Source organism: Camelus ferus, chromosome 6, assembly GCF_009834535.1.
Source record: "Camelus ferus isolate YT-003-E chromosome 6, BCGSAC_Cfer_1.0, whole genome shotgun sequence".
Classification (NCBI taxonomy): domain Eukaryota; kingdom Metazoa; phylum Chordata; class Mammalia; order Artiodactyla; family Camelidae; genus Camelus; species Camelus ferus.
Genome location: NC_045701.1, coordinates 89,257,302 through 89,278,923, shown reverse-complemented (window position 1 = coordinate 89,278,923; position 21,622 = coordinate 89,257,302). Strand labels below are relative to the sequence as shown.

General features: G+C 55.6%; 1 protein-coding gene across 1 annotated transcript in view; it reads right to left on the bottom strand.

Moving 5' to 3' along the window:
- The window catches only part of HHIPL1 (HHIP like 1), a 29,479-nt gene extending 11,553 nt beyond the window's left edge, over window positions 1-17,926 (bottom strand). Inside the window, exons 1-6 of the mRNA XM_032482613.1 lie at window positions 17,600-17,926; window positions 10,573-11,222; window positions 6,992-7,135; window positions 4,145-4,473; window positions 3,793-3,919; window positions 1,717-1,862 (exon numbers count right to left, since the gene is read on the bottom strand). Coding sequence (XP_032338504.1) covers window positions 1,717-1,862; window positions 3,793-3,919; window positions 4,145-4,473; window positions 6,992-7,135; window positions 10,573-11,222; window positions 17,600-17,881 — 1,678 coding nt within the window. The 5' untranslated portion in view covers window positions 17,882-17,926. The remainder of the gene's footprint in view (window positions 1-1,716; window positions 1,863-3,792; window positions 3,920-4,144; window positions 4,474-6,991; window positions 7,136-10,572; window positions 11,223-17,599) is intronic.
- Between the last annotated feature and the right edge of the window lie 3,696 nt (window positions 17,927-21,622).

Sequence of the window (21,622 nt, the reverse complement as noted above, 5' to 3'; positions counted from 1 at the left end):
GGGCAATAAGCCCACAAGGTGATAATGCAGCTTGTGGGAGGGAGAGGGGTACCCTGGCAAGCAGGCCCCTACCCAAGAGTCCATAGGCACAGCCACAAATCTGTGTGTAGCTTTGAGCCATCACTTCCTTCTCTGGGCTTCCTTCGGGAGAGAGGCCCTTGGGAGCAGCCACTGTCTTCTCCCTGGCTGTGCAGCTCTCCTCCAACCTACACTCCAGCCCCTGGAGCACCTCAGGGCACTCCGCACATGCTGTTCCCTTAGCCTAATGCCCTTCCTTTGTCTGACCTAGTTCAGGCTTGAGGCCCTGCTCCGGGAGACCTCTAAGGGCCAGGCTGGGTCCAGTGCCCCCCATCCTATGACTAGGCAAGAGAAGTCAGCCTCAGTTTCTCTGCCTGTAAAGTGACAGGATTGGATCAGGTGCACTCCAAGGCCCCATCCAGCCTAAATCTGCAGGGACCAATGGCCCCCAACCCACTGCACAAGCAGGGAGCCCCCACCAGCACTGCTAAGCCCTGCCCAGGACCATGCTGCCCTCCTGGTCTCTGTGGTGTGGACTATTCCTAGAGGACACCGGGCCAGCAGAGGTCCTCATTTTGCAATTTGCAACTATCAGAAGATGGAGCAGAGACGCTGAGGCTGGAGGGAGCTGGGACAGGTTTGTTGGCATCAGCCCACAGGTCTCTGTGCCTTCCGGGGCCACCTGCCCAAGCTCGCCACATGCTGTCCCTGGGCGGTCTGTCTTTGAGGGGCCTCCTCCTGGCTGACCATCCCTCCATGTCACTCAGAGGGCTGAGGAAGGGCCCCTGGGGAACTGCCCCTTCCAGGCCCTGCCCCTGGGCCTGGCTCTGGAGGGGGAGGAAAGTGGAGAAAAGGCACCCCTCCTTTCAAAACACGTTAACCCCCTACTGCCTGAAAGAAAGGGCTTCCCAGGGCCCAGTGGGCTTGGAGAGGTGGTGGGGGCTGGGGCTGTCCTTTTGAAAATTTAGATTCTGACGGGTGTCGTTTCAACAAAGGTTTCCCAGACTCAGGCCTGGGGGCTCTGGGCACTGGGCCCTGCAGGGGACACCTCTCGAAAGGCCCTGGGGTGGGCGTTGCCTAGTAACCTGGCCAAGCATCCACCGGCGCCCATTGGGAGCCCCTCAGCCTTTGTCCAGAGACAATCCTAGGGCCAAGGACAAAGGCGGGATCCAGCCCCATGGCCCTTCCTCCTCTCCCCTCCCCCTCTGTTCCTTGCATTGAAAACACAAGTGGCTGAATAGGGGACCCAGTAATCAGCAAGAAAGCGGTGCTCACCGCTGTCTAGAGACAATGTGGTTTCATTTATAGGCCCCAATACTTTTGCCATCAGGAACCCAGGGTGCTGGAAGTCCCTGGGGAGTCGCTCTCCCCACACCTGCCTGCATTTCCACCATCACAGATCCTTTCCTGGTCCCATAACTGCCCTGGATTCTTACCTGTGGTATCACACTTACCCCTGCCCAGAGGGGAGTGGGAGAAAGGGGAGACGGGAGACCACCACTCTCATCTTCCAGATGAGGAAATGGAAGCCCAAGTGAGAACTGAGACCCAAGCAAGATTCGAGCCCTCTGAACAGGTCACTCTCCAGCCTGAAGGTGATTTCAGGCTGAGACACCATCCCAGGCCAGAGGGACCCACAGGGTGGCGGGTAGTCCCAGGCATGGGCAGCCTGGGTGGAGAGGCCTCAGGAGCCCTCACCGGCCTCGTCCTCTGCGAAGGAGATGATGTGCGGGTAGTAGTTGTTGATGAGGCCTGGGAACTGGCAGGTCTGGCCACGGCCCATGCAGATCTCGCTGTACCGCCACTGGCTTGTCCCCAGGTTCTCTCGGAGGGACATCAGACGCCTGCGAAGGAGGAGGGGCTGTGGGATCATGCCTGGTGTGGTGCTCAGAGGAGCCCCGCCCACCAATCCTTCCATCCACTCACCTGTTACCCATACAACCAGGACCATGCATTATTTGCAAGGTCCAGTGCAAAATGAGCAGGCAGGTCCCTTGCTTAAAAGTACTAAGAATTTCAAGACAGTGATCGCAGAGCAGTAAACCAGTGTGGGTTCTTCTGAGCATGGGCCCCGTGCAACTGCACAGGTTGCATGTCCATGAAGCCACCCTGCGTGCAATCTTTACTGAGCACCTGCTTTATACCCAGGGAAGTACAGGGCTGAATGAGACCAGAGTGGTTCCTGCACCCTTGGCTCAGCCTCACCCACTGACCAGCAAGAGGCAGACAGGAGCTGGCTTCTGTTTCAGAACCCTCCAAGGCTGGCCCAAGAGTCTGCCCATGCTTTGGAGCTGTCTCCACTTCAGAGCATGAAATGGAGAATCAGGCGTCTTCAGAATATGCTGATCTTGTCCCTCTCTCCCTTCTACACCTGCCTACTGATGCTTTCAGGTCCTTCTCAGACGTCCCCTCCTCTGGGAAGCCCTCCTGACTGCCCCTGTGCTGGGCTTCCTCAGCACTGCATGGGCTCTCTGAGGCTGGACTTGGGTGGACCAAGTGTCAATCTGTCTCCCTGGCTTGGGTACAAGGTACTCTTCAACTCTGTTACTGTGGCCCTGGCACAAAGCCTGACCCAGCAGAGGGGTTTGGAAAATGTTGGCAGAATATGTTGAATTTCTGTGGTCAGGTGACTTGGGCACTCCTGGGGGATGGGAGGAGGAGGGTGGCAGAAGGTGAAAAGGAGAATCAGGGTAAATACAGAGGCTTTATCTAGACCCATTTTCCAGAAGGGATAACTGAGTCCCAGAGGCAGCCCCCAAGCTGGGAGAAGGATCCAGCAACCAGAGGCTGAGGTCAGGGTTCTCTTTGACTCCCACCGCAGGTGCAATGGCCGTGCCCACCCAGGCCAGCAGCCTGCAAGAGGTGAGTGCTCTGCCAGCCTCGGGCTTCCTTGTTTCCTCTCCTGAGGAACCCTGTTCTGCTCTCACATGGAGATGGGAGTAATTGAGAGCCACCAGATACTGAGCACGTTCTAAATCCTAAGTGCTGTGTATGTACTAACCACCCTCAAACAACCCTAGGAAACAGGTATTATTATCATTTTGCAGATGAGGAGACTGAAGCACAGAGAGGTAACGTAACTGGCTCAAGGTCACATGGCTGATAAGTGCACCACGCTTGGGACACAGACCATCTCAGCTGTACTTTTCTTTTTTTTTCCTGGTTTTGTTTTTTTTTTTTTTTTAGTTGAAGTATAGTGGTTTACAATGTTGTGTGAATTTTTGGTGTACAGTATAGTGATTCATTTACACACACACACACACGCGCACACATATTGTTATTCTCAGCTGTACTTTTAAACGCCATGTCAGGTGTGTATCTTCCCTGGGTCTCTCTGGTCCTCAGTTTCCCCCTCTGTACAGTGGGAGACGGAGGTGGTCATCAGGCTCCATAAGCTTCCCTGGGGAAAGAGTCTGACCCACAGCAGGCTTGGGAGGTATGTTCCTCCCAAGGGGAGGTGATCATCCCAACACCACCACCACCCCCCACCACAACACACATACACCCTCTAAGGGCTCAGTGGGTGGAGGCAGGGCTGCCACAGAGCATGGGAATCAGGCAGTAAGGCTCCGTGGGGCCCCACAGTCAGACCCCCGCGGGAGCGCCGGGCTCCCCTTTCTCGGGCAGGGTGACCTCTCTGGCCACTTGGTGCAATGACAGGTCCTGGTTTCCCCAAGACCGAGATGGCCCAGAGCCTGCGGAGGGTGTTGTTCTTTCTCCCACCTTCCACCTCTGCCGTCCCTGCCCCCTTGCAGCCGCTGTCAGGCCACTTACCCGCTCATGAAATCTCCGAAAATGTAGAGTCCGTTCAGGTTGGGGTACTCGCAGCCCCGGTACACATAGCCCCCGGTGACCGACTTGCCCAGTTTGTGCGGGTAGGCGAATATCGGCAGCACATCATCTGCAGAGCAGGGAGAAGCCGGGTGAGCAAAGCTCGGCGGGTGGTCCTGAGTCTCGCGCGGGGAGCGGGAGAGAGGTCCCCAGGAGGGCCCCAGATAGTCAGCCAGAAGGGCTGGTGGGCAGGCGTCGGTGCACGGCCGAGCGGGAGGCAGATCCGGGGAGACGGGTCCCGGCGGCGCGGAGGCAGGGGCAGGGGGAGCGGCGAGGGGACGGGGGTGGCGGTCACCGAGGGAGGCGTTGGCGCACAGCTTGCGGTCGTAGCACTCGAAGCCCTCGCGGGCGCGCCAGCCGTAGTTGCGGCCGCGCTCCACCAGGTCCACCTCCTCGAACTTGTTCTGGCCCACGTCGCCGCAGAAGAGGCGTCCACGGCCCGCATCCGTCGCCGGGTCGCCGCGGTCGAAGGAGCAGCGCCACATGTTGCGCACCCCCAGCGCGTAGACCTCGGGCCGCGCGGCGGGGTCGCCCACGAACGGGTTGTCGGGAGGGATGCGGTAGAGAGGGCCGCGCTCGTTGCGGTTCACGTCGATGCGCAGCACTTTGCCCAGCAGCGCCGACCTGCGGGCGGGGTGGGAGAAGGCGCCGGCTCGGGGTCGCCCTGCGCCTGGGGGTCAGACACCGCGGGGAAGTGCAGGGGCCAGGGACTCACGGCCAACCCAGATGCCAGGCGAGCCCCGGCTGAGGGGCCTGGTTCAAGTCCTCCTCAGCCTCTTACTAGGTGGGTAACCTCATTCATCCATTCGACATTTTTTTTTTTTTAAATGAAGATACTGGGGATTGAACCCAGGACCTCGTGCATGCTGAGCATGAGCTCTACCACTGAGCTATTTCCCTCCCCACGCATCCACTCAACATTTATCAGGCACCTTCCTATAGCCAAGCCCTGTCCTAAGCCTCCACATAGCTACTGGGGTGAGCCGACTTTGGTCTCATCCATTGCACGACAAAAATGATGCTTCATGGGGGACTCTGGCAGCTATTGCTTTGTTTCATCCTCACAACAGATCTTTTCAATAGGGAGGTACTGTTATGATTCCCCATTTTACACATGGGGTCGCGGAGCTCAGAAAGGTCATAGGGCGTGGTTGCCACTCGCCTAGTAAATGGTAGGGCTGGGCTCCAGCCTAGGCAGCCGGGCTGCAGAAACTTAAGCTCTTTACCACACTCTCTAACCTCCCTGGGCCTTGGTGCCCTCCACTGCAATGTTAGGGTGGGCCCTCTCTTTCCTGCCTACTTACAAGGTTGTGCCACAGGGTGAAAATGACACAAGAAAGATCACTCCTATTGACAGTTTTCCTCCAGTGCCCCGCACGGTGACTGGCAGGTAGTAGGTGCTCATGAAGTGTTTGCTGAGTGAATGAATGACTGCAATCAAAGTCAAGTGTACCCTACAAGGGTACAGGCCAGGGCAGCGAGAGGGGAGAGAAAGAGCACCGCAGGGCCGTCACAGCATGTCGGAGAGCTGAAAAGGCCTCAGTGGCGGTCTAGCTCACCCCACACTCCACACACACCACCCTGACCTCAAAGATGAGGCGACCCAGGTTATGAGTGAGGGACAACTTGCCAGATGCCCCAGGCAGCTCTGGACTGGAAGTGCAGTCACTTCAGTGCACCATGCAACACCAGCTTCTGGGGCCCTTGGAGTGAGGAGGCCTCAGGATGTGCCCTCCAGAGCCGGGTAGAACAGGGTGCAGTGCCAATCTCCATGCAGCTACTGGGGGTGAGCAGCTTTTGGGTGTCATTCACTGCATGATAAAAGTGACACATGATGGGGAAATCTGCATCGTGCTTAAAGATGTACTGGGGCGGGAGAGAAATAGCACAGTGGTAGAGCATATGCCTAGCATGCATGAGGTCCTGGGTTCAACCCTAGTACCTCCATTAAAAAATAAAAAGATGTACAGAGGGGAACACACCCTTTTCATCTGTGATTTTTGATGCACCTACTTATGTATGTTTTTTTCCCTAGCTGTTAGCATTTTGGTGCACTCCCTCCAGGCTGCTTTAAGGCAGTCTGCCCACTGGATGCAACTGTGCTCCCGGTCATTCTCACAGCATCAGCACCCAAGCGTTCCCTCATCATTAGAGAGATTGCACATGCTCCTCTTTCATGGTGATAAAATGCTCCCTCCAACCCAGTAGATGCCTCACAGTTAATCCCCTATTGTGGACTTCTAGGTTTTGCCCCAGTGAGTTGCTCTCTGCTCCAGCCTGCTCAGCCCCCAGCTCAGCCCCCACTACTCCCCGGAGCCCACACACCGTGCATCCTGGCTTTGACACATAAGTGGGCATAACTCATAGCAGCAAAATAATGTTTTAAGTTCTGTCCAATTATCCACAGATCCTTAATTTCTATTTTCTCAACTTCATCTCTAAATACATCCCAACATGAGAAAGCTGCAATGATTCTTACACTATCACATATGAAAGCACAAGTCACAAATGGTGCACACTTTAATTACTGTAATCAACATCATACTCGCTATTTTTACTTTCTGGGCCGAGGGAGGTTTTGTCATTTTGGCTAAGAGAATGGAGGATGCAGCCCTGGGAGTCCTGGATATCCTTGTCTATACTCACAAGACTCTCCGAGTGTGTGTGTGTGTGTGTATTTGCACACGTGCACGCGCGTGTGTGTATAAGCAGGGGAATGGTGGCAAGCCATCTGCTCAAGCCAAGAAGTGAGAAACTGAGAGCAAGACTATGCTTCAACTTCTGGGCCATCATAGGGGACCCACACTCTCCATTTGGTCCAGGAAGCATCCCTTTCCTTCCTCTGGCTCCAGCAATCTCATCTGCCCAGAAGCTCTGTGATGTCACTTCTCAGGTACCCATGACAACATGATCACCTTTATTCCTCATGCCGAGCCTCCCCTTGGAGATTACCGTTATCCCTCTCTAACTGATGAGAGGAAGTGACTGGGCTCCCCAGCTGGCTAGCTGCAGGCTGAGCTGCAGCCCAAAGCTCTTTCTTTTACCCTACACTGCATGGCTGAGGAAGTAACTCCCCCTTCAGAAGAGTATATGAACCAGGAGTAGGTAAACCAACCCGCCAGCCAACCCAATCAAAACATACTTGTTTTGGGCATTTCCAAACTTTCCAAACGGGTCTCCAGCCATCCCACCATCTCCAGTAAAGATGTAGAGGTATCCATCATCTCCAAAGAGCAGCTGGCCCCCGTTATGGTTTGAGGCTGGTTCTTCAATCTCCAGGATTATCCTAAAAGAAGATTAAAAAACAAACAAAACAAAGCAAAAAAACCCCAACTCAGCCAAAAACACAAAACAAGATCACAGCATAAAACCTCCTCTCTCTGGGTTGCCTTTTCATAGTTGGAAAGACTTCCTGTACTTTATAGCAGGTGATTTTTACAAGGATCTGGTAAGGTGGACAGGGATAATTCATGCCATTGTGCCAATGAGACCCAAGAGGCTCAGAGAGGTGGAGCAACCTGCCCAAGGTCACACAGCCCATAGATAGCACAGCTGGGACTAGAACTCAGCTCTTCTAGTCTGGTCTAGTGCTTTTTCCACTGCTCCCCACTGCTAGAACCTGCCCTGTTACCATCAAGCAGAACTATTGACCCAGTCACTGCACAACCGGTTTCCTCAGCATTATAGCTATCCATACGCTAGCCACTCAGGCTGAGCACTTCTGACATCCTTCCTCATTTGTTCTGTGCTTAACTTTTAAGGTGGGCTGGATAGTGTGGGTTGTACTTGTCTCCACACTTACTCCTCAGTGACCTCCCTTACTGCCATGGTGGGCCCTTCCACCATACTGCCGGCCAGCTGACTTCCAGTTAGGCTGGAAGTCAAGCGGAAGAGAGAAGCCACATTTCCCTGGCTTCCGGTGCTGCCTCCAGAAGCAGTGGTTGCAGGGAGGGCAACAACTGGAGAATGTGGGCTCCTGGGTTTCTGCCCGGACATCTGGGTACCAGCAGGGGCCAACTCAGCAGCATAAAGAACTTTTGCCTTTTGCTTGTCTAACTTACTGCAGGAACTAATCTTTAGTTCATGTGGCCTTCCCCTTTTCCCTCTCCACTCCCTGTGTTAAATTCCCTCTAACCGAAATGCCTAGGCCAGTCTAGATTTTACAGGGTTGGTTGCTGACTTGCCAATCCCTTACTAGTACAAATGAGAAAAATGGAGATACAGAAAGGTTAGTAACTTGACCCCAGGACTTTGGACCTTCAGAGCCAAGATCAGAAGCCTTTCTATTGTGAGGCCCACACACACGACTTGGTGAGCCATACACAACCCCCAACTCGCTCCTCCATGGAGAGGACAGTGTGAGCTGTTATTCATCTCCCATTGGGATCCCAGCCCTGAGAACGGACACTGATTCACGCAAGCCTGACCACTCACTCCTGGCCCTGCCCTGAGCCAGGAATACCTACTTCTCCTGTAGTCAAGTTCTAGGCTAATACTTGTGAAATCCCCACAGGACCCTTGCTGACCCTAACTCAGAAATATGTTCATCCATATACTTTGTGTTCCACCTTCAGTCTTCATCAGAAATCAATTTTTAAAAGTCACTGTTGAAGATACATCCATTCTGTCCCTCTGTCTCCCCTCTGTGAGAACCATGTGGTAAACTTGGCCTCTCTTGGAGAATTGGTTATGCAGCCTCATGTAAGATAATGAGAATTATGCTTTCTCCTTTTGCCCTGGCTGCCAGGAAGCTCACTGACAAAATTTATGCTAGATGACTAAATCTACATTAGACCTCACATTAGCCAGCATTTGTGATTCCTTCTTCTTTTTATATGCTCAATGTCAAGATTTTACAATTTTATCAAATTTATGATATGCCTATTTGCCCTCAAATCCAGTCCTGACCCCTGATCTCCCCCACCACCCTACCTTACCTGCTCTCTACTTCAGGGATCAGCTCCTACAAACTACATTCCCCTATGCTCCTTGCCTAGCTGGCCTCCAGCTAGGTTCAGCCAGTGGGAGGCATTGGCAGGAGATTGGAGGGCAGGAGGAAGGAAAACACTGGGGAATTTCTCCCTCTTTCCCCCTGTGCCTTAGGTAGTGTCTTAGCAGTAGCTGCACGCTCAGCCTGGCTCAGGCCCACCATGGTTCCAGCTTCCACGAAGTGGCCCCAGCTCAGGGCCTCCCAGAACCCACTTTGTCCTCCCAGCCCACTAGGTGGACACAGCTCCCTTCAGTTGTTAAACTCTGAGTTGTCTCCCTTCCTTCCCAGGTTGCTCTTTCGTCAATTCTAACACCCGAGTAACTAATTCCCAGTATCAAATTCTGCCTATTTGAATTACCTGGTACAGGATTTGTTTTCCTATTGGACCCAGACTTACATGCATGGTCTTAATAATAGGCCAGGTCAAGCCTATTTTGAATACAGTTGGGGCAAAACGGGTACACAGAGAGCAGGCTGAGTGTTGTTGTTGTTGTTTTTATTGGGGAGGGGGAACTAGGTTTGTTTATTTACTATTATTATTTTTCTAATGGAGGTACTGGGGATGGAAGCCAGGACCTCATGCATGCTAAGCAGTGCGCTCTGCCACTGAGCTATACCCTCCCCACCAAGGCTGAGTGTTGAGGAGCAGAGGTCTGGAGGCGAGGAATGGATAAACCTGTTGGGGGTGGGGAGGAGAGCAATGCCTGGGGGCAGAGGGTCCAGGTGAGAAGCAGGAGGTGGGGTCAGGTGTGCCCTGGGGCCAGAGCTAGGCTGGTGGGATCAGTGGGTTGGGCCTGGGAGGGTGACAGACCAGAGCTCCAGCTCTGACACTTCCTAGCTGTGAAACTTGGCAGTCACGTCGCCGGAGTCTCCACTTCCTCATCTGTAAAATGGGGCTGCATGAGGGGAGAGGGTATAGCTCAGTGGTAGAGCACATGCTTAGCATGGATGAGGTCCTGGGTTCAATCCCCAGTACCCACCTTGACCAAAAAAAAAAAAAAAAAAAAAAAAAAAAAAAAAAAAAATATATATATATATATATATATATAATATAGTTACATGGTATTGATTTTCTTTAAAAAATAAATGCATAAATAAACCTAATTACCTCCTCCCCCCTAAACACCCCCAAATTTTAAGACAAATAAATAAAAGGGGGCTGTATGAGAACCAAATGAACTGAACTAAAGTATCTGATCCAAACCTATAAAGGAAAAGAATCTGAAAAATATATATATTCTTTGCTGTATACCTGAAACGCTGTAAATCAACTACATTTCAATTTTTTTTTTAGTATTTTCTTTTCTTTTTTAAAATATATTTTTGTTTTTATTTATTTGTTTTTGCTTTGGGGGGAGGTAGTTAGGATTATTTATTTTTGATGGAGGTACTGGGGATTGAACCCAGGACCTTGTACATGCTAAGCACCCGCTCTATCACTGAGCTATACCCTCCCCCCAACTATACTTCAATTTTAAAAAATAATAATAAAACAAAAAACAAAGTACCTGATCCAGGAGTTGGACACGACCCTGTGATGCCTGTTCGACAACGGCTTCTACCCTGACCCCAGAACATCGGGTTCAGCCCCCTCATCCGGCTGATACTCAAATGTTTCACAGCCTGTGCGGCACACAAGTCGGACGGGCCACACGTGGTCACACGGGTGCCCACCCCAGCACACGGCCGGATTTCAGCCCTGCCCCACCCGGCCTGGTTCCCCCGGCAACCACCTCTCCGAGCCGTGGTCCACGGTGTTGACGTCATCCTCCGAGACCCGGAACTCGCTGATGCGGATCCACTCTCGGAAGTCGTCGTCGCCCACGGAGTAGTAGACGTAGAGCTTGCCGTTGTGCCGGAAGCCGGGGTGGAAGGCGAGGCCCAGGAAGCCCCGCTCGTCGCCCTCCCAGGGCGAGGTGAGCACCGCGCGGCTGATGTTCAGGAAGGGCTTCTCCAGCCGCGAGCGGTCGGGCAAGTAGGCCCACACCAGCCCCACCTGCTCGGCCACAAAGAAGCGGTGGGTGCCGTCCCGGGCGTGGACCATGGCCACGGGGTTGCGCAGCCCATTGGCCACCTCCTCCAGGCACAGCTGCAGGCAGCCCTTGGCGTCGGCCACCACCCGGCCCAGGTTGGAGTTGAGGTTCTCGTTGACCAGCAGGCGCGGAAAGCAGTAGTCCTCGTCGTCCAGGGACAGGTAGCGGCAGAACTTGGCGCGGTTGCCTTCCAGCGCCCAGAGCTCGCGATCCGGCGAGAGGTGGCGGAAGAGACCCCGGCATGTCTGCCACATGTCCAGGCAGTAGTCCTCGCAGAGCCCTGGCACCGTCCGCAGGGGCGTGGACGGGTCCTCTGCGTCGTAGAGGTGGGCTGCGTACGGCGAGCATTCCTGCAGAGACAGGGACCGCTCAGGGATGCTTTGTGGTGGCGCTTATGAGCTGTGGGATCTCGGGCAGGTCACCCTCATTCCCAGACCCTCAGGCTGCTGATCCGTAAAATGGGAATGAAGCCATCTGTCCCTTGCCACCAACTGTCTCAACTAGGGCAGCAGCTACACCCGGCCTGTAGCTCCTCGCCTTCATTCTCTCTCTCACATCCTTTCTGTTAGAACAAATAACCACACGATTACTACTACTATTCCTAAAGGCATCAGCAGCTACTTTTGAGCACCTGCTGTGTGCCAGAAAGGTTATGAGGCACTGTACTTCCTCCTCCCTCTCCCTGCATGATTCTCTCCTTCCCTTTTTTCAGATCCCTACCCAAAGGGCTCCTCTGGGGAGGTCTTCCCTGACCCCCCCATCCATCATCCTGTTTTCTCCTGGCCTCTGACTTGGCTTAAAAAAAAAAAAAAGGCCCAAATCTTAACATTCCCTGTTAGTATAATGAAAATCCACGTGTTTCCATGTTTATTGTCCATCTTCCTGGAAACATAAATCCCACGAGGGCAGGAGTTTTGCCTGTCTCGGCCCCTGCCGCATTCCACAATGTCTCGCCTGTAGGAGGACCACAGTGGATACCTAGGGACCGTGCTGAACACTGACTCCCCCTGGCCAGCCCTTACCTGGGAATAAGTGCTCCTCTTATTCCTTCACAAGGGAGAGAGTGCTACAGATGGGGAGACTGAGGTGTGGGCACCCCAGGGTCATTCAGGGCCATTCAGTCAGCGTGCGAGACTCTGTGTTTGATCTGGGGCTGACCCCGTTGTCCTAGCACCCGGGAGCATGTGCACATGCGTGAAGGCGTAGATTTTGCTCATGCCCACGTGTCCCCCTGAGCACCAGGACCCCTTCCTCCATCCCTTAGTCACTCTGGGCTCAGCCCCTCCCAGGGAGGGCCCTGGGGTGGTCCTCTACTGCCAGAGCTGCTTTTCTGTGACATAAGTGAATCAGATCCCCTTGGACACCTCTTCAGACCCTCTTGACCTCACTGGTCCCTTTTCCAGCTCTGCTGGGCTCTAACTTCACAGGGCAAAACCCACCAGCCATAGCTCACCCCTCACCTCCTACCACAGCTTCCCCAATGAGGAGGCTCTTGGGACTCCACTGGGTATGGAATGTGAGTTAATGTCTGATGTGGCAAACCTCTGACCCCAGGAGAAGGCAGCTGATGGATAAATTGCTCTGCCTTCCTCCCTGCCCAGGACAGCCCTGATCCGCGGTGTGTGTGATTTCTTGGAACCGTGGTCTCGTCGGGTCAAGCATCAGTCACATTTGGCAGCAGCCAACTTGAAACTGCATCCTTGACTGGGCTCTCCCTCTGGCCCTGTCACTCCTGCTTACAGCATCCATTCATCCTAATAAGGAAAAAAGCCGCGAGCCTTGTCCCAGGTTCTGCTTTCTGGGAACCCAGGCAGAGGCAACAAATGGGACCAGGCCTCTCCCAGCTTCAAGCCCCAGTACCCACCACATGAGAGCTGAGAGTCCCACCCCCACCCAGAGCTGAGGACTCCGCACCCCAGTCTCCCTAAGGACCTCCCTCGGCTAGAGCCTCTGAGCTGAGCATACATAGTTATTTATGTGAGTCTGACACACACCCCCTCCATCAGGAGTTCACCAAGCCAAGGCCTGGTCTGATTCAGCCCTGGGTCCCTGGACGCCTTGGGGGATGCTCTTCCCACAGTAGGGGGAGTGCAGACAGGCACATGCTCCCCTCTTATAGGAGAGGCCAGGCCGGGTTCCAATAGGAGGCCCCCAGGGGCAGCGGGTAGCAGGCTGCCCTCCTGGCTGTGTTCTCAGGCTACTGGCCAGGGGCCATTCCCGCCTCCCATTACACAATTGAGGCTTTTGGTCATACCATGGCCTGTGTTCCTGGCTCCTCTCTTGCTACTGTGGGGCTGAGAGCCACCTGGTGACTTGCTTGAGGGTCTGGTCAGTACTGTCCCAGGCCCAGACAAGGATACCGTGTTTCACATGCCCCTCTTGGCCGGCCAGTGGGCCAGACGGCCAGGCCCAGTCCTCTGTGCAGTGCCACCTGTCCCACAGTTCCCCTGGAGCCTCCTGTGAGTCCAGCTAGCAGCTGAGGGTGGACCAGGGAGGGTTTGTGTGCACCCGCCTCATTTAATCTCTGTAAGGTAGGGTCACTGTGATTCTTACTGTATAGATGAGAAACTGAGGCTTAAAGGAGGCCACGTGCCAAGAAGTGGCCAAGCCAGGGCTCAGACCCAGGCCTCATGATGCCCAGACCCAAGCTCTTTTCAGATTAGTCAGCAAAGTTTCATTCAGCAAGTGTTTACCGGGGACCAACTGTGTGCCAGGCACTGTCCTCAGCTCCAGAGATGCCATGGGAAGAAAAACAGACTTCTGGGAGCCAATCTGAGTGCCCCTCACTCATCAAAACCCAACCCAGAACTAGAGAGGGGGCAACGAAGGCCTCCAGGGTGCCAGGTTGGAATTGCAGCACTCATGCATCAAACCACTGGGTCCAGCCAGCCCTTGCTCATGACCTAGGTACTCTTGCCTACACATGGTACAAACCTGGTGCACAGACCAGAGTAGCCCAGAAGCAGGCAATGATAAGGGGATGCCATGATTGCTGCTGGCAAGGAGGACGATCAGAAACTAGCCTCATGGTGGTCAGTGGAAGGGGGACGGGGTGGCAGAAGACCCTCGGAAAACCAAACCAGTGTCACACTGCTCGCTGTCTGGGCCATTCAGCACAGAGGCAAACAGTCTGCCCACGTTACTGCTCTGAGGTTGCCGCTGTGCAGTCACTGACACTCATGACCCATGATGCTGGGTCCCAAAGGCTTCTTACGTCCACCATCTATTCCTTAGGAAGTCTTTGGACACAATATTCTCTCACAGGACGTTCCTTCCTCGCCCACTTCCGCGTCTGGCAAACTCCTATTCATGACTCAAAGCCTAACTCAAAAGTCTTCCCTTATCCTTCTATTCTCTCAGGCTCTGACTCCCCCAGCCGTCGTGAATGCTCTCACAGCTCCCTGTCCCGATGTCGGACACATTCCCCAAACTGTAACCCTGCAGCCTGCAAGGTGAGCTCTCCGCTTCTGTCACCCCCGAAGTGCAAGGCGAGCTCTCCGCTTCTGTCGCCCCCCCCCAGTGCAAGGCGAGCTCTCCGCTTCTGTCGCCCCCCCAGTGCAAGGCGAGCTCTCCGCTTCTGTCGCCTCCCCAGTGCAAGGCGAGCTCTCCGCTTCTGTCGCCCCCCCAGTGCAAGGCGAGCTCTCCACTTCTGTCGCCTCCCCAGTGCAAGGTGAGCTCTCCGCTTCTGTCACCCCCCCAGTGCAAGAGATGGCTCGGCTGGGGCTTAGTTTCTCTCTGTGTGTCTGTCCACCCTATAGACTGTGGGGCCCTCCAGGGCAGGGGCCCCAGGGCCCAGCACATGGTGGGTCTTCAAGACAGCAGGCGATTTGGCAAAGTGATGCAAAAAAAAGGGCTTTGCTGTCAGAGCATGTTGGAGACTGAGTCTACCATTCCCTGAGTGATCGGGGCAAGTTCCTTAACCTCTCTGTGCCTATGTTTTCATCTATAAACGGGAAAAGCCCATACAGTTATTGAGTGGAATAAACTGAAACGATGCATGTGTTTGTTGAGCAAATGCTCAAACAATACGGGCCATTAAGAGGCAACTCAGGGGCTCACAGTCTTTAAGGCATTAGCCTGCTGTGACTCCCTTTGCCTGGCAAAGCAATAAAACTGTTTTTTTCTGTCCTCCCTGCTCCCCACACACACAAAAAAAGGCAACTCAATATTCCCTCCTCCAGGAAGCCTCCCCGGACTTTTCCAGGGAGAGTGGGCCTTTCTCACTCTGCCCTCCTAATCATCCTCAGGAAGCCTTTTGCCCATTCTGATAAATGCCTGTGTCTGTCTCTTGAACTGAACAAGGGAACTTTTGAGGCTGGGCTTGTAACTGGCCAACTGCCTTGGGGCCCAGCACCCAGCACCCAGCACCCAGCACCCAGCACAGGGCCAACATCTAACGGGCTCCAGGGAAATGTCTGCCCAGCACATGAGCCTGCAGAGCATGTTTTGCACAGACTTCTATCAGAAACCAGGCTTTGGTGACTTCAGGCACTTAGAGAGGCCATCTCAGTTACACAGGAAGTTCATTATGTGGAATGGCTCACGTCAACCTACGACCTAAGCTGCCATGTGTCACGAGCTGTCTTCGCTCCTCCTGATAACACAGGCATTAGATGAATGAGGGCAAAACCCCAGGAAAGGTCTGAAGGGGCCAGGAGGGACTACTGCCTTCCTGCTGAAGAGCATTCTGGGCATCTGGAGGAGCTGTGGGTGCCAGATGGGGGCAAGTTCTGGGAGGACTGTGGGCACACGCATGGTTTCATGGTCTCTCTCCCCTGTCTGGAGTCCAGGCAGTTGTGAATGCCTGAATGCCCTCATTGAATAAAACTTGTAAATAAGGCCCCCCGGCCACCTCCCCTGGTAGAAATCAGGAGGTCCTGGATCCAGATGCAGCCTTGGCTCCCAGAGAATACTGTCCTCCGTCCAGTGCTCTCCCGCCCTCCCACAAGGCCCCGCCAGGGAAACCGTAACCTGGCCTTGGCTACACTCACCAAGCTCTCTCCAGACATGAGGTCACTCCCAGAGACGCTTGGGGGAGAGGAGCTAGCGGCCATCCCACCACTGATTGCTCAAGGCCAGGTCATGCTGGGAAGGTTCCCAAGGAGAGAGGGGAGCCTTCTGCCTGGGGAAGGGTAGCAGGACTGACTCTTCCCTTCTCCTCCTCAGACCTGCCCACCTTATGAGCCCTGCTGAGCCTGGCACATAGTAAATGCTCAGTAAAACATGTGGAGTAGATGCATGAACTCTGCTGTATGACTGGAGTGGGACGACCACAGGACCTGGTCCCCAGTGAGGGTGGTGGCCTCTTGACCAGACCCTTCTGGCTCCCCTGAGATGCACAGTTCAGAGGCTCAGCAGAGTCCACCAAAGGCGAGCCCTTTGCATTCTGGAGCTCCCCAGTGTCCCTCTCCTCGTCTGCTCCCAGCCCCTCTTATTTCCTGCCTTGACAGCCCACTCACATTGTCAGTGAATGCAGGCCATGGCCACCGCTGGGCTGTGTGACCACCAGGTAAGTCCCTGCCTCTCTGGGCCTTCTCTGAATCGGCCTCTCGGCCCCATTCAGTCCCCTGCCCAGGCTAGGGAGGCACTGGAGAAATCCAGTGGGAATCGTCAACAGAGCCCTGAGTATGTGTCATTCAGTCTGCATGGCAACGCTGGGGGAAGCTAAGATGGCCCCCATTTTAAAGATGATGCAACTGAGGTCAGTGATGACCTACCCAGGGCTGCAAAGCCAGGAAGTGGCAGAGCCAGGATCGAATTCTAGTAGGTCCAACTCCAGGCCAGCCTTCCTCGCCCGTTCCCACCAGTGCCAGCCCCTGCTGGGTGAGGCTAGGACTTGGCCAGACGGCTCCACCCAACGGTCTTCTCGCTGCCCAGGTGCTGGGCCAGGGCCAGCCTTAGGGCTTCCCAGCCTTGACCCATTACCCACCTGGGGTTCCAGTCAGTCACTCTGGAATCAGGAAAATGAACAGCTGAGGCACAGTTGATGTGGGCAGAAGCTGAGGCTCAGAGGGTCACGGGGCTGCTAGGTTTCCCCAAAAGGATGTCACTCAGACGGTCTTGAAGGATGAGAGTGCCTCCACTGGGTGTAGGCGCCATCCCAGGGAGAGGGCACAGCACGAACTGAGGTGGGGTCCCGAAGTGCCTGGGGCATCGCAGGACTAGCTCACCCAGGGTTAAAGCTCGGCGCACATCAGGGTCCCAGAGGAAGGAGGGGCTCTCAGACTCCTCCTTCAGGGCGGGAGAGGGGAGCTCACTGGGAGCTGAGCATGCCCTCTGCCGGGCTCTACGGCTCCCACCTCCCTGGGGGCAGCTCCGGGGAGCCCTGAGGAGGACAAAGACTTTCCACCCCGGTCCTCCGACAGGGCGGGGCTCTCCAGGGGCCAGAGCACGGGGGGTGGGGGCTGTCTTTCGGCGGTCCGGGGGCAGAGGAGCTCCCTCCCCAGAGGGAGTAATGACATCATCAGGAGGGGAAACTGAGGCCCAGAGAAGGCCCAAGTCACAAAGCTAATGACGGCAAAGCCCTGAGCCGTCCCAGGATGCCCGTCTCCCCTGCCCCGTGCCAAGTTACTCCGGCTGGGGGGTCTCGGGTTCCAAAGCCCGCTGCCCACTCTTGACCGTCGCCCAGTGGGGTTGCCACCGCCACCTCTCTCACCCGCGACCGAGGCCCGCGGCGCGCGCGCCCTCCCGCCGCGAGCCCCGCACAGCCGCCCGCGCGCCCGCTCACCTGGCACAGCAGGTCCAGCGCGTAGCCGGCGCACTCGGCCCACACGGCGGCGTCCACGCGCGCCGCCAGGGCCGCGAAGCGGCGGGCCAGCGCCGAGTCGTGCTCGGGGGCGCAGCAGCCGAAGGCCGAGTACTGCGCGCAGAAGCGCAGCGGCTGCGGCGGCCGGAAGGGCGGCCTGAAATCCAGGCATTGCGGGTGCGCCGCGGCCCCGAGCGCCCGCAGCGCCAGCAGCGCCAGCAGCGCCCGAGCCCCGGCCCCGGCCCCGGCCCGCCGGCCCGCCATGCCGCCGGCCCGCTCCGCCCCGCTCCGCCCCGGCCCGGCCCGGCCGGCGGAGGAAGAGGCGGAGGGAGGGCACCCCCGGCCGGCGCGGCCCCCGAGGAGCCGCCGACCGCGCACTGAGCGCCCGCCTCCCGCCCCGCCGGCACCCTCCCCGGTTGCCCGCCCCGCGGGGCCTCTAGTTTGGGGACCTCCCCGGCCAGGGGGGTCACCTCTGGTCGGGGACGCCCCAATGGGACTGAAGGAAGAGAGCGAGGTGCGGAACTCGGAACACGCACGACCTCTGTTCCCGCTGTTTGGGCAGCCTCTTCATCCTGGACTGGGAGTCTTTCTAAATACAGTGGCAGTGACCTGGCCTCTTGGGACCCGGGTGAGGACTGTTTCCCTCTTCTCTGGGATATGGCTGCCTCCCCGCCGCGCTATTTAGCCCGGGAGGTAGATGACCCCCCTCCCCCGCCGGAGGCCTGGACCCCTAGATTCCAGTCCTACCTCTGACTGGGTCAGGGCAGGGCCACGATGGAGCACGTGGTGGGGAGTTCTCACAGAATCACTTAAAAAATGGGAGTGCAGCAGTGTGAAGGGCTGGTGGTGTTGCCCTGGGATTCACAAGGAAAAGTGAAACCTAGGCCCAAAGTGGGGAGGGAGGATGGGATAGCCTCCAGAGTCCACCCCTGGCCCCCACGCCAGGCTTCGTCCCTTTCTCCCCTCCTGTGCTGGCAGATTCCCTACCACCTGGGACTGCTGGGTCTCCTCCCTCCCACTCCTGCATACCCCATGGGTGGGCATCCGGCTCTCCATCCTGCAGCTTCTGCCTCTGCTTCTGCCCTGTATCACCTACCTGGGTTATGGGACCAGCTCCCCCAGCAGCCCCATGCCTCCCCTACCTCCCCATCACCACCACTCCACAGAGCCAGAGAGGATTTTCTGAAAGGCAAATACCGTGGGGCCTCTCAGAGCCCAGGGCAGTGGTTTGCAAACTCTCTTGAGCAAGCCAGCTCCTAAAATGGAGCTTCTGAGGCCCAGAGATTCTGATGAGCCCCCCTACAAAATTCCAATGCAAGAAATTCTGAGATTACTCTTCGAGCAACCCAAGTATACAACACAGAGAGCAGGCTGGGGTGCAGCCTCAGCTCCCATGGCCTAGACATGACTCCCTACACACACATACACACACACACACACAGCCTCACCCACCCCAGAATCTCATACCACCAAACTGCTCCCCCCAAGGCACTCACTTCTCCCATGGAGAATGCCTTTCTCCATTTTCTCTGTCTGGTAAACTCCTATTTGGCCTTCATGGCCCCAAATCACACACCCATGCTGGGCAGGTCTCTTTGAGCTGCCCTGGGGAACTGGATCTGTGTCTCTGTGCCAGCCCTTATGGCAGGACTAGGGGTAGATTCATTTCTGCTCTCCAGGGTCTGTGACTTGGGCCTGAGCAGGTGATGCATAGAGTCAGGTTGTCCACAGAAGATCAAACATCTCTAAGTATTTAAGGAGGGGGAATTTAATGCAGAGACTTGATGACCAAGAAGCCATACAAGGGACAATGAGGCAACCTTGAGACTAGCAACAGCAGGAAGATTCTGCAAGTCCTTGACACAGGAACAGCAGGCAGTGTTACTGAAGGCAAGGAGCTAAGCTCACCCCAGTGGGCTGGAGCTGGAGACAGCCCCTGTCAGAGAGTCTGCCTGAGACAGAGGGAGAGAAATACTCCAACTTCTCCCTTCCTCCTGCCCTCCAGCTCCCACCAGTGCCTTCCACTGGCCGACTCCTGCACAGTCTGGGGAGGGGCACCTGTGATGGCCCCTTCCTCCCAGCCTGGAGTCAGACAGGGTGATGACACCTGTCTCAGTCTGTTTGGGCTGCTATAACAAAATACCACAGACTGAGTGGCTTATAATCAAGAGAAATGTATTTCTCACAGTTCTAGAGGCTGGAAGTCCAAGATCAGGGTTGGGTTCTGGTGACGGTTCTCTTCCTCATTGTTGTGTTCTCATATGGCAGAAAGAGAGGGAGAGAGAGCAAACTGGTGTCTTTTTACAAGGGTGCTAATCCCACTCGTGGGGGCTCCACCCTCATGACCTAATCACCTCCCAAAGGCCCCCACCTCCTAATACCATTGTCTTGGGGGTTAGAATTTCAACCTATGAATTTCGTAGGGACACAACCATTCAGACCATAATAATAACACATCAACACAGGGCCCTGGAAGAGGTGTACAGGGATGGGAGGGCAGGAGGGACACAGAGCCTGGGCCGTAGCCGTGAGCTTTGAGGACAACCTCATCAGTGCCCAGTGTCATGCCCGCAGGAGTCTCTGGAGCTGGCCAGACACCTGGGCATAGTCTGAGGCCAGCTCTTTGGTGTCCTGCTGAGCCCCAGCCTCACCTGGGTGGAAAACCTTCTAGAGGTTTGTTCATTAGTTCATTCAACAAACGTGTATTAAGCAGCTTTGAGACTCTAGGCCTGAGGGCCCTCTCTGCACTTGGCTGTTTTCCGGCGTGCAGGGCTGTCTGACCTCAGAGAAGGCCTGATGCCTGAGGTCATGGGCAGAGAGGCTTGGGGACCCAGAATCATCTGACTGGTCCTCATATTTGCCAGGGTCCCCAACGCTCTCATCTTTACAGATCTCGGCAGCACGGACACGGAGCCTTCATCCTGAGGCCCACTGTACAGAAGAGGGGACCCAGGCTGCGTCACGCAGTGGGCTGCTGCTTGACAGCCCGGGTCTCTGGTTCCTCCCAGACACGTAGGAAACTTGGAAGTTGTCAGTCTTGTCTTGCCAATAAGAGAAAGCCTGACAAGGGGGAGGGTATAGCTCAAGTGGTAGAGCACATGCTTAGCATGCATGAGGTCTTGGGTTCAATCCCCAGTACCTCTGTTTAAGAAAAGAAAAAGGCTGAACAAACTGCCAATCAGTGACTTTTCCTGGACCTTGAGAAACTAAATTCTGCGCATCCACCACTACCCCACAATCTGGAGAGGCCAGCGAATCCGGAGTTCCAGCCGTGATCTGCTCACCTGCAGCCAAATTTGCAGAAGTCGCAATAGCATGAGGCTGAGGAACCCCTGGGGGTGGGGGTGGGGGTCTCAGTCTGAAGGGGGAGGGCGTAGTTTTGTGATTTTACCTCTAGGAATTTCCTCAACCCCCCTCAGAGCTCTTGCAGGAGGAGGGGAAAGTTGCCACTGTGAAATAGTCCCCCGGCAGGCTGGTAAGGCTCACTGGGGCCTCACCCACCCCCGGAGAAGGCGTTTCCCCAGCTCCAGCCCCCTCTAGCCTGCCTGTCTTACCTATGAGGGGTAAAAGCTAAGAAACACTAGTGAATGCCACAGCCCGTGAGGCCTGTGCTCCTGCCAGAGCCGGCAGCCACGGGCTAGATGGACCTGGACCATTTCACCAAATACCATCTGGAGCCAGGGACATTGGGGAAGGGAGGGGACACTGCCTGGACAGCAGGAACAAAGCTGGTCCTCTGAGTTGATGTGCCCTCGAGCCCTGTCTGATGGAAACAGAGGAGGAAACCAGCCCTGTGGCTAAGGAAACCTCCAGATTTTCTTCCCCGAACATTGGCTTTGTGCTGTCAACAGCCTATTCAGGACCCAAAGTCTGCCTTCTTGTCCATCCAGGCCCTGCCTGGGACAAGGTGGACACCCGATCCTACTGTAGATACCCCTGGTCACCCCACGCAGGACCCTCAGCCCAAATTTCCCTACCTCTAGAGTGAGGGTAGGGAGGTGAGGC